The sequence below is a fragment of the Panthera leo genome, chromosome D3 (assembly GCF_018350215.1).
Source record: "Panthera leo isolate Ple1 chromosome D3, P.leo_Ple1_pat1.1, whole genome shotgun sequence".
In the NCBI taxonomy this organism is placed as follows: Eukaryota; Metazoa; Chordata; class Mammalia; order Carnivora; family Felidae; genus Panthera; species Panthera leo.
Window position 1 is genome coordinate 54874812 of NC_056690.1, and position 13595 is coordinate 54888406.

The window sequence follows — 13595 nt, forward strand, 5'->3', positions numbered from 1 at the left end:
AAAGTACCCCTCCCCAAAAGCAGCTGGAGAGAAGGTGGAAAATTGGAAACAGCTGCAGGGACTAAACTAAAAAGGGAGAAAGGAGAAAGGAGAGGGTTTAAATTCCATTAAGACTGTAAACAAGGGGATCACAAAGGCTGCAACTCCGCAGCTCCATACCTGGTGGTGCTCTGGTGGAAGGGCAAATCCCCAGGAACAGAGTGGGGTCTGGGAGGTTCTCAGCCCACATGGGGAAAAGTGGTTCCAATGCTGGAAGGACATTTGGTGGAGACTGTTGAAGCCACCTGGTCCCAGCAGACCCCAGAAAATGGCCACATTCGCTCATGCTGGAACAAGGTCATTAAGTGTGAAGCCTGGTGCCAGATGTGTGTTGTGATTTTCCATAATCCCTGAAAAGCTCCTGCTACACTATCTCATGAACTTTTTCTGGGGTGGGCTGGCACTTGGCCAGTCTCGGGGCACTCGCAGCAGCAGGGTCCAGCAGGCATTCCTGGGTGCAGCTGGCATTCAGCCACTGCTCAGTGAGACCCTCCCACAGAGGGGCAGAACAGGTCAAAGCTGCAGTCCTTCAGAAGTAAGGGATGGGGAAAACAGCCACATCTGAGACAAAACTCGGGAGAGAGGTACTGCCTGGGGCTTGGTCACGAACAGTGAAGAAGCGGGGAGTGGACGAAAGCTGAAGACAGAGGACGGGTGCACGATTGCTGATAGGAGAGAACAGAGTTCCCATACTAGAGACTGGATAGCTGGGTGATGCCATTTTCACTGCTCCCACGCATACGCACCTACGAGCGCCCCAACAATCCACCCCAGTAGGCTAGCTGTGCCATCTAGTGAAGAACGAAGCCGTTACACTGTGCCCTGCCCAACTGGGCCAACCTCACTCTTCAAGAACACAAGGCTCACCGCCTAGTTTACTTTATGGACTATAAAGTGCTACATAATCTGACTTCTAGGGGAAAACGAAGTAATTTCACCCCAATTTCAATCTATTGGCAGGTCTATCTATTCAATTTTCTTTTTTTTTCTTTTTTTCTCTCTTTACACTATTCTTTTTCTTGAATACAGAAAGAGAAAAGATTCATTTTTATTTTCAATTTTTATTAAAAATATTTTTCTTTAATTTTTTTACTATATTTTTTCCTTTTGTGTATATTTTTTCAAATTCTATCTTACTTCCATCATTCGATTTTAGTCTACTTCAGTGTATTCTCACCTTTTCACATTTTCAAATGATTTCCTTGTTTTTTCTTTCTTTTTTCTTTTTTGTTTCTTATCTTTACTTGAATGCAGAAAGTGAAAAACTTCATTTTTCCCTTCACTTTCTATTAAATATATTTTTCTTTAATTTTTAATATACTTTTTGCTTTTACGTAAATTTTTTCAAATTCTATTTTACTTCCATCATTTTATTTTAGTCTACTACAGTGTATTCACTTTTTCAAATTTTCAAACGATTTCTTTTTTTTCTCTTTTTTCTCTTTTTGTTTCTTTTTCTTGAATAATCTTTCAAACCACATTCAATACCCAGACCAAAACACACCTAAGATCTAGCATCATTTATTAGATTTTGTGTGTGTGTGTGTGTTTAATTTTTTAATTTTAATATTTTTAAAATTTTAATTATTTTTGATCTTAACTTTTCTACCTCATTAATTTTTCTCCCTTCAAAATGACAGAATGAAGGAATTCACCCCAAAAGAAAGAGCACAAATAAACAACATCCAGAGATTTAACCAACACAGATACAAGCAAGATGTCTGAACCAGAATTTAGAACCACGATAATAAGAATACTAGCTGGAGCTGAAAATAGATTAGAATCCCTTTCTGCAGAGATAAAAGCAGAAAAAAATAGAATGAAATTAAAAATGCTATAACTGAGCTTCAATCATGGATGGATGGAGCAGCAGCAAGGATGGATGAGGCAGAACAGAATCAGCAATATAGAGGACAAACTTATAGAGAATAATGAAGCAGAAAAAAAGAGGGAGATTAAGACAAAAGAGCACAATTTAAGAATTAGAGAAATCAGTGACTCATTAAAAAGGAACAACATCAGAATCACAGGGGTCCCAGAAGAGGAAGAGAGAGAAATAGGGGTAGAAATAGGGGTAGAAATATGATTTATGTGAGTAAATCATAGTGGAAAACTTTCCTAACCTGGGGAAAGACACAGACATCAAAATCCAGGAAGCACAGAGGACCCCCATTAGATTCAACAAAAACCGACCATCAACAAGGCATATCATAGTCAAATTCACAAAATACTCAGTCAAGGAGAGAATCATGAAAGCAGCAAGGGAAAAAAAGTCCCTAACCTACAAGGGAAGACTGATCAGGGTAGCAGCAGACCTATCCACAGAAATATGGCAGGCCAGAAAGGAGTGGCAGGATATATTCAATGTGCTAAATCAGAAAAATAAGCAGCCAAGGATTCTTTATCCAGCAAGACTGTCATTCAAAATAGAAGGAGAGATAAAAAGTTTCCCAAACAAATATTAAAGGAGTTTGTGACCACTAAACCAGCCCTGAAAGAAATTTTAAGGGGGACTCTCTGAGGGGAGAAAAGATGAATATGTATATATGTATGTATGTGTATGTATATATAAATATATATAGAGAGAGAAATAAATAAATAAATAAATAAATAAATACCAAAAGCAACAAAGATTAGAAAGGACCAGAGAACACCACCAGAAACTCCAACTCTACAAGCATGATAATGGCAATAAATTCATATCTTTCAGTACTCACTCTAAATGTCAATGGACTCAATGCTCCAATCAAAAGACATAGGGTAGCAGAATGGATAAGAAAACAAGATCCATCTATATGCTGTCTACAAAAACCCACTTTAGACCTAAAGACACCTTCAGATTGAAAATAAGGGGATGGAGAACCATCTATCATACCAATGGTCAACAAAAGAAAGCTGGAGTAGCCACACTCATATCAGACAATGTAGACTTTACAATAAAGACTGTATCAAGAGATGCAGAAGGGCATTATATCATAATGAAGGGGTCTATCCACCAAGAAGACCTAATTGTAAACATTTATGTGCCAAAGGTGGGAGCACCCAAATATATCAATCAATTAATCACAAACATAAAGAAACTCATCGATAGTAATACCATAATAGTAGGAGACTTCAACACCACACTCACAGCACTGGACAGATCATCTAATCAAAAAATCAACAAGGAAACAATGGCTTTGAATGACACACTGGACCAGATGGACTTAACACATATATTCAGAACATTTCATCCTAAAGCAGCAGAATATACATTCTTCTCCAGTGCACATAGAACATTCTCCAGAATAGACCATATACTGGGACACAAATCAGCCCTAAGTAAGTACAAAAAGACTGAGATCAAACCGTGCATATTTTCAGACCACAAAGCTATGAAACTCAAAATCAACCACAAGAAAAATTTTGGAAAGGTAACAAATACTTGCAGACTAAAGAACATCCTACTAAAGAATTACTGGGCTAATCAAGAAGTTAAAGAGGAAATTAACAAATTTATGGAAGTCAATGAGAATGATAGCACCACAACCCAAAACCTCTTGGACACAGCAAAGGCAGTCATAAGAGGAATGTATTTAGCAATCCAGGCCTTCCTAAAGAAGGAAGAAAGATCTCAGATACACAACCTAATCTTACACCTTAAAGACCTGGAAAAAGAACAGCAAATAAAACCCAAAACTAGCAGGGGCGCCTGGGTGGCTCAGTCTGTTAAGCAGCCGACTTCGGCTCAGGTCATGATCTCACGGTCCGTGAGTTCAAGCCCCGCGTCGGGCTCTGTGCTGACAGCTCAGAGTCTGGAGCCTGTTTCAGATTCTGTGTCTCCCTCTCTCTGACCCTCCCCTGTTCATGCTCTGTCTCTCCCTGTCTCAAAAATAAATAAAAACATTTAAAAAATTAAAAAAAAAAACCAAAAACTAGCAAAAGACAGGGAATAATGAAGATTAGAGGAGAAATTAGTGCTATTGAAACCAAAAAAACAGTAGACCACTGAAACCAGAAGCTGGTTCTTTGAAAGAATTACAAAATTGATAAGCCACTGGCCAGTTTGATCAAAAAGAAAAAGGAAGGGACCCAAATAAATAAAATCAAGAATGAGAGAGGAGAGATCACCACCAACACAGCAGAGATAAAAGCAATAATAAGAGAATACTATGAGAAATTATACGCCAATGAAATGGGCAATCTGGAAGAAATAGACAAATTCCTAGAAACAAATACACTACCAAAACTGAAACAGGAAGAAATAGAAAATTTGAAGAGACCCATGACCAGTAAAGAAACCGAAATTGTAATAAAAAAATCTGCCAAAAAACAAGAGTCCATGGCCAGATGGCTTTCCAGGGAAATTCTACTGAACGTTTAAGGAAGAGTTAACACCTATTCTCTTGAAGCTCTTCCAAAAGATAGAAATGGAAGGAAAACTTCCAAACTCTTTCTGTGAAACCAGTATTACCTTCATTCCAATACCAGAGACCCCACTGAAAATGAGAACTATAGACCAATTTCCCTGATGACTGTGGATGCAAAAATCCTCAACAAGATATTAGCCAACTGGATCCAACAATACATTAAAAAAATTACTCACCACGACCCAGTAGGACTTATACCTGGGATGCAGGGCTAGTTCAATATCTGCAAAACAATCAATGTGATTCATCACATCAGTAAAAGAAAGGACAAGAACCATAAGATCCTCTCAATAGATGCAGAGAAAGCATTTGACAAAATACAGCATCCTTTCTTGATAAAAACCCTCAAGAAAGTTGGGATAGAAGGATCATACCTGGAGATCACAAAAGCCATATATCAAAGATCCCATGCTGATATCATCCTCAATGGGGCAAAACTGAGAGTTTTCCCCCTGAGGTCTGGAACAAGACAGGGATGTTCACTCTCACCACTGTTATTCAACATAGTATTGGAAGTCTTAGCCTCAGCCATCAGACAACACAAAGAAATAAAAGGCAACCGATGGAATGGGAGAAGATATTTACAAATGACATATCAGATAAAGGGTTAGTATCCCAAGTCTATAAAGAACTTATCAAACTCAACACCCCAAAAACAAATAATCCAGTGAAGAAATGGGCAAAAGACATGAATAGACACTTCGCCAAAGAAGACATCCAGATGGCCAACCAACACATGAAAAATGCTCAACATCACTCATCATCAGGGAAATACAAATCAAAACCACAATGAGATACCACCTTGCACCTGTCAGAATGGCTAACATTAACAACTCAGGGAACAACAGATGTTGGCGAGGATGCAGAGAATAAGGATCTCTTTTGCACTGTTGGTGGGAATGCAAGCTGGTGCAGCTACTCTGGAAAACAGTATGGAGGTTCCTCAAAAAACAGAACTACCCTGTGACCCAGCAATTGCACTACTAGGCATTTATCCAAGGGATACAGGTGTGCTGTTTCGAAGGGACACGTGCGCCCCCATGTTTATGGCAGCACTATCAACAATAGCCAAAGTATGGAAAGAGCCCAAATGTCCATCGATGGATGAATGGATAAAGAAGATGTGGTATATATATATACACAATGGAGTATTACTGGGCAATCAAAAAGAATGAAATCTTGCCATTTGCAACTACATGGATGGAACTGGAGGGTATTATGCTAAGTGAAATTAGTCAGAGAAAGACAAAAATCATATGACTTCACTTATCTGAGGACTTTAATAGACAAAACAGGTGAACACAAGGGAAGGGAAGCAAAAATAATATAAAAACAGGGAGGGGGACAAAACAGAAGAGACTCATAAATATGGAGAACAAACTGAGAGTTACGGGAGGGGGTGTAGGAGGGGGATGGACTAAACGGGTAAGCGGCACTAAGTATCTACTCCTGAAATCACTGTTGCTCTATATGCTAATTTGGATGTAAATTTTAAAAATAAAAAATAAAACAACTTAATAAAAATAAACAAAACAAACATATTTCACTTAGCATAATACCCTCCAGTTCCATCCATGTTGCTGCAAGTGGCAGGATTTCTTTCTTTTTTTTTTTTTTTAATGTTTTTATTTATTTTTGAGACAGAGAGAGAGCGTGAGTGGGGGAGGGGCAGAGAGAGAGGGAGACACAGAATCCGAAGCAGGCTCCAGGCTCTGAGCTGTCAGCACAGAGCTCAACACAGGGCTCAAACCCACAAACTGTGAGATCATGACCTGAGCTGAAGTCGGACACTCAACTGACTGAGCCACCCAGGCGCCCCCATAAGAGACTCTTAAATACAAAGACCAAACTGAGGGTTGATGGTGGGGGGCAGAGAGGGGAAAATTGGTGAAGGGCACTTGGTGGGATGAGCACTAGGTGTTGTATGTAAGCGATGAATCACGGGAATCTAGCCCCCAAACCAAGAGCACAGGGTATACACTGTATGTTAGCCAACTGGATAACAAATTAAATTAAAAATAAATAAATAAATAACTAAACAAACAAACATAAAGTGGCCCCTTACACGTGGCAAAATGAGTAGCCTTTGCCAGTGTCTATGCCAAATGGCATGGAGTGACTATTTATCATATTTCTCACTTAGGAATAGGTTTGAGGCCTATGAGCAGTTCTTTCCACAGCACTGTGGTCTACTAATTATGTGGTACTCAGGAATTCAGTAACTTGCAGGCCTCCCTTTTCTTATATTACGCAGGGTGCAAGGGCACTTCCCAGCATCCCTTCTTCCAACCATAGGCAAGAACTCTTATACAGTATATATACAGGATGAGTTTAAACCAAGCACCACTATTCTGGTGACCAAGGTAGTTTGAAGTCAGTAAGAGCAAAAAGCAGACGTAAGTGTTGGTTAGCTACACTGAGCCTCATTTCTCTTCTATTTATTCTGGGCCTCTGAAGACAAATGATTTTATTCAGATTTACCAGAAGGAGGAATTTGTTTTAAAAGACTAGTATAGTTTAAATTAAAATCAAATTATCATCAATAAATCAATAAAATTCAGGTTAATCACCCCCCCTTTTTTTTACAACTTAGAAGAACACAAAGATACAAACCTTGAATTTTCTTCTCACTTCTGCTATTTTGTCCTCTAATTCCTCTGTTTTAAATTTGGTTAGGTGGAAAATAGCACCAAGGTGATAAGCTTGCCTGTAGAGTTGCTTAATAAATTCATCATTTTTTCCCCTTAGTTTCATCAAAGATTGGATTTCAGACTCAAACTCTGATTTTTTTCTTATACTATAAAAAACAAAGCAAAAGGATTGACAAGATTATTCCAAGAAGGTATATATTGAGGCAAATATATTTAATAGTAGTAAAAAAGCAACAAAGTCATATTTTATGTTGCCTAAAATATAAAATAACCAGATACTTAACTAAATCTTGAATATAAAAAATATGACCCCAAATTCCATTTATTTTCCTGCTTTTCCTGTTGGCTGCTCTTAATTGTCAGGCTGTGCTCAATCTCAGAAGGATAAGTGTATCAATAAGAAAGGCAGGTACCTCAAATGCTCAGTTTTCAGAACATTCATCCCTTCCTTCTAAAACAATCCATTCTTTCTAATCTTATATAAATTAGTATTAATAATAATCAAGTATGAGAAAAATCCAGTCCATGAAAAAGAGAAACAAAAGAAAACCAAAAACTAAAAGCATTCAAAAAGAAAACCCCCAGCTAAGGAAAAGAGTCAATAGAAGAAAAGAGTGAAGACATTAATATCATTTTAAGATTGGATACCAACTTTTTCAGATACACACACTGAGGCATACAATGTAAAAAGCATACATTCACAAGTGAGGTAACTAAGAAACTAGCCAAAGGTATTCCACCAGATGTGCTACCTGGGCAAGGTCCACTGCATCACAGCAGGGGTTTTTGAGTTGTACTTGTTTGTGAAAGCACCAACTTACTATTGAAGTCTATAGGTTTATAGAAAGGTACGAACTATGATTGGGAAGAAAAGACAAGAGACTGAGAACTCAACCAGTAGGAAAAGAAGAAATTTTTTTAAAAATGAAATGAATGAAAATAGAAACACAACATACAAAAAGCAGTTCTAAAGGGAAGTTGATAATAACGAATGCCTCCATTAAGAAAAAGGAAAGATTTCAAACCACATAACTTTACATCTCAAAGACCTAGAAAAATAAGAACAAACTAAGCCCAGAGTTAGGAGAAGAGAAGCAATAACAACAATCAGAACTGAAACAATTGCATTAAACCAAAAACTATAGAAGAGATCAACAACAAAAAAGCATGGTTTTTAAAACATATGTAAACAAAGCTGACAAAACTTTACATGAAAAAAAGAAAGAGAAAACTCACATAAATAAAATCAGAAATAAAAAGGGCCACATTACAACTGACAACTTAGAAATACAAACTACTAGGAATAATTATATGCCAACAAATTGGATACCCTAGAAGAAATACATTCCTAGAAACACACAATCTACCAAGACTGAATCATGAAAAATTAGACAATCTGAACAGGCCAATAATGAATAGGAAAACTGAACCAGTAATCAAAAACTCCTAATTAAAAAAACACTCAACCTGATAGCTTTATTGATGAGTTCTACCAAACATTTAAAGAATAATTAATGCCAATTGTTCTCAAACTCTTCTAAAAAACTGAAGAGGATGGAAAGCTTCCAAACTCAATTTAAGAGACCAGTATTACCTTGATACCAAAGCCAGATGAAGACATTATAAGAAAAGAAAATTATAGACCAATATCCCTGATCAATATAGATGCAACAAAATATAGATCTTCAACAAAATCCTATCAATCTGAATTCAACAACAAATTAGGTTCAAATACATAAATCAATAAATGTGATACACCACTTTAGTAGAATCAAGGATAAAAATGTGATAATCTCAATAGATGCAGAAAAAGTATTTGACAAAATTCAACATCAATTCATGATAAAAACTCTCAAAAATTGTATATAGAGGGAGTGTACTTTAACATAATAAAGGCTGTGTATGAATAACAAGTCCACAGTTAACATCATACTCTATAAAAAGCTGAAGATTTTTCTTCTAACATGAGAAAAAAGCCAAAGGTGCCCACTCTTAACCATATCTATTCAACATAGTACTAGAAGTCTCAGAGTATTTAGGCAAGAAAAAGAAGTAAAAGGTATCCAAATCAGAAAGGAATAGCTACAATTTCCTGATTGCAGATGACATGATCTTATATAGAAAGAACCTTAGGGGCGCCTGGGTGGCTCAGTTGGTTGAGCGGCCAGCTTCGGCTCAGGTCATGATCTCGCGGTCTGTGAGTTCAAGCTCCGCGTTGGGCTCTGTGCTGACAGCTCAGAGCCTGGAGCCTGTTTCAGATTCTGTGTCTCCCTCTCTCTGCCCCTCTCCCATTCATGCTCTGTCTCTCTCTGTCTCAAAAATAAATAAACGTTAAAATTAAAAAAAAAAAAAAGAAAGAACCTTAAAACCTCCATCAAAAAAAAAAAAAACTATTAGAACTAATACACAAATTCAGTAAAGCTGCAGAAAACAAAATCTATATACAAATATCTGCTGCCTTTCTATATACTAACAATGAACTATATAAAAAAATTAAAACAATCTCATTTACAACAGCATCAAAAATAATAAAATATGTAGGAATAAATTTAATCAAGGATGTGAAAGAAAGATCCATACACTGACACTGAACATAAAACATTGATGAAAGAGATTCAGGAAGGCAAAGCTATGGAAGGATATCCTGTGTTCATGGATTGGTATAATTAATAATGTTAAAATGTCTATGCTGCCCAAAGCAATCTAGAGATTCAATGCAATCTCTATGAAAATTCCAGAGGCATTTTTCACAGAGACATAAAAAAAATCCTAATATTTGTATAGAGCCACAAAATACCCCAAAAATCCAAAGCAATCTTGAGAAAAGAAGAACAAAGCTGGAGGTATCACCCTTCCTTATTTCAAATAGTATTACAAACTATAGTAATCAAAGCAGTATGGTACTGGCATGACAAACAGACACACAAACCAGTAGAACACAATGAAGAACCCAGAAAAAAAAAAAAAAACAAAAACAAAAAACAAAAAAAAAAAAACAAAAAACTTTGACAAGGATGCCAACAACACACAATGGAGAAAGAATCATCTCTTCAGTAAATGGTGTTGGGAAAACTGGGTAGCTACATGCAAAAGAATGAAACTGGACCCTTATCTTATACCACTGACAAAAATTAAATTGAAAAGGATTAAGGAATTAAATGCAAAAGCTAAAACTATAAAACTCCCAGAAGAAACACAGTGAAAAGTCTCCTTGACATTTGTCTTGGCAATTATGTTTTGCCTTTTGACACCAAAAGCACAGGAAACAAAGTAAAAAATCAACAAGTGGGATAACATCGAATTAAAAACCTACTGCACAGAAAAAAAAAATCAACAAATTGAAAAGGCAACCTACTTAATGAAAGAAAATATATTTCAAACCATATGTGGTAAGACATTAATATCCCAAATATATAAGGAAATTATATAGCTCAGTAGGTAAAATCTAAAATACTCAACTAAAGAATGGGCAAAGGACCTGAATAGACATTTTTCCCAAAGACATAAAAATGGCAACTACGTGAAAAAGATGCTCAACATCACTATCTCCAAGGAAATGCAATTCAAAAACGCAATGAGATACCACCTCCCATCAGTTAGGATGGCTTTTATCAAAAAGACAGAAAATGCTCCAAGGATGTGGAGAAAGGGAACTCTTGTATACTGTTGGTGGGAATGTAAAATGGTATACCCATTATGGGTCACAGTCTAGGGGTTCTCCAAAAAATTGAAAACAAAACTGCCATATTGATCCAACATTCACTTCTACATATATAGCTGAAGAAACAAAATCACAAAATCAATTTCTTGGAGAGATATCTGCACTCCTATGTTCATTGCAGCATGATTCATAATAGCCAGTATATGGAAACAAACTATCAATGGATAAATAAAGAAAATTCCACATATATACGGGATACTATTCAGTTACAAGGAACAATGAATGAATCCCGTCATTTGCAACAAGATGGATGGACTTACAGGACAGTTATGTCCAGTGATACAAGCCAGACAGAGAAAGATAAATGCTATGTAATCTCACTTATATGTGGAATCTGAAATCATTAACAACAAAAATGAATTCATAAAAACAGTGGAATGATGTTTAACAAGGGCTGAGTGGTGATGGAAATGGGAAGGACAGTGGTCAAGGTGTAAGCCTTCAGTTGTAAGATAAATAATCTCTGAGGACCTAGTGTATAATATGGCAACTACAGTTAATAATATTGTGTTGCTTACTTGAAATGTGCTAAGTGTATAGACCTTAATCATATTCACCACAAGAGAATAACACAGTAATTACAGAAAATGATTGATGGGTGGTAATTACATCACAAAGTACATATGTATCAAATCATCACATTTTACACCTCAAATATATAGAATTATGTCAAACATGTTTCAATAAAGCTGAAAAATTTTTTTAAAAATAGAGAGGAAGGGGAGCCTGGGTGGCTGGGTCAGTTGAGCGTCTGACTTCAGCTTGGGTCATGATCCCACAGTTTGTGAGTTTGAGCCCCGCATCAGGCTCTCTGCTGTCAGTGCAGAGCCCGCTTCAAATCCTCTGTCCCTCTCTCTCCCTTCCTCTACCCTATTCATGCACGCTCTCTCAAAAATAAATAAACAAAAAAATATAAAGGAAGTATATATAACAAAATTATATCTGAAAAATTTCCAGTACTAAAAGCCAACATGGGTCACTAAAATGAAAAGTCTTACATAATGTTAAACTAGATATATTAAACGCAGAGAAGTACACACACCCCCAGACATGGAATTGTAAAGTTTCAGTACTCTGAAATGGGAAGAGAAAATTCGTAAGTTTTCCAAGAGAAAAAACAGATTACCTACATGAAATGATAACCCAAATGCCATCAGATATATTATCAAGCAAAACTCAATAAATGGTTGATAAATTTAGAGATCTAATGTATGAGATGATGACTACATAAATTATGGTATCAAACACTTGGAGTTTGATAAAAGAGCAGATTTCAGGTGCTCTCATTACACACACACACACACAAACACACACGTTAACTATGTGAGAAGATGGTACGCTAATTAGCTTGACTCTAGTAATCATTTCACTATGTATATCAAATCATCATGAGGTAAACTTTAAGTACATATAATTTTTAAAAAACTAAATAAAACATGAAAGTACCTTTAAATTAACTTTAAAATATGACTTTAGATCTAGAATAGGGTCCTTTGAGAAATTTCTTATTTGAATGGATTGAATAGAAAACAGAATGTGAGTTTATGGGAACAGGATAGTTCACTTTAATTAAGATTTGCTATAAAGAACAGAAGGGTAGAGCTGGGATTTAGAGCTCTATTTTATCTTGAGTTTGCTTCTTTCCTAAGATGAGCAATATTATGTAATGTTCGTATGCTATTAGAGAGAAGTAATAATAGTTCACAGGAAAGAGGAAATAACTGTAGCTACAAAGCCCGAGTATGTAAAAGGGAATGGCATCCTCCTGGAAAGTGTGTGGGTGATGGGAACTCCACTGTAAGAGCTGCTTCCATTATTAGATTTAATACAGGAGAATATAGAGTATGTAAAGACAGATGCAAATAGGCTGGCAAGAAAAAGAGGTTAATTCTCATTTGACTGCATCTGTATTCTCTATTAAGTTTTGAAAAGATTATTAGTGTTAAAATGAGAATAAGGAGGGCACTACTGATAAACTCTGGGTGTTGTAGTTAGTGATGAATCATTAGATTCTACTCCTGAAACCAATATTACACTGTATGTTAACTAACTAGAATTTAAATAAAAACTTGAAAGAATGAATGAATGAATGAATGAATGAATAAATAAATAAATAAATAAATAAATAAATAAATAAATAAAATGAGGGTGATGTGGGTATTAGGAGTGAAGAGCATGAGAAGATGTGAAATAGGGGTCAGGAAAACTGGACACTCTAAAAATTTTTTGGTAGTGCTGAATGTCACTTGAGATTCATAGTCACATACTTTAAGTTCTACTCGGCAGCAAATTTATTGCAGTGCTAATGAAGCTTAAATATGAGGGTCTCTAACTGACCCCAACCCCTTGTGAAGTCCTTTGAGTGTGTAACGGCATTTCACATGGTTGTACATTTTTGAATAAAGTTTGTGAAAATAATATATTCTAACCAAAATTTATTATTTTCTTTTTCTAATATAATTTACCCTTTGTCAAGTGGCATTGAATTGGTTGTGGGAATTCGGTATTCATAAGCTTATATTTTTTTTCAGAAAGAGATCTCACATTCTATAACATTTAGGGCCCACCAAAACAGGATCCACCCATGGTGAGATTAATTAATCTCAGCTGTGTCTTACTGTAGCCACATGCCGCTGTTTGGATCCTGCTTCAGTTCAATGATAGGGCTTTTCAAGTCACAGAAATAAAACTTGAAGGTGATTTAAATGAAGGGTTATTTTTAGTCAGATATAACTAGGTTCTGTGAGAAGAGAAGGAAGGACAAGAAGGTAGGAT

The 13595-nt window shown here is 36.2% G+C and overlaps 1 protein-coding gene across 10 annotated transcripts in view; it reads right to left on the reverse strand.

Moving 5' to 3' along the window:
• The window catches only part of CCDC178 (coiled-coil domain containing 178), a 468894-nt gene that overhangs the window by 312877 nt on the left and 142422 nt on the right, over positions 1-13595 (reverse strand). For all 10 annotated transcript variants that reach the window (XM_042910989.1, XM_042910988.1, XM_042910990.1 and 7 more), the window contains exon 13: positions 7062-7245. In XM_042910989.1, coding sequence (XP_042766923.1) covers positions 7062-7245 — 184 coding nt within the window. The remainder of the gene's footprint in view (positions 1-7061; positions 7246-13595) is intronic.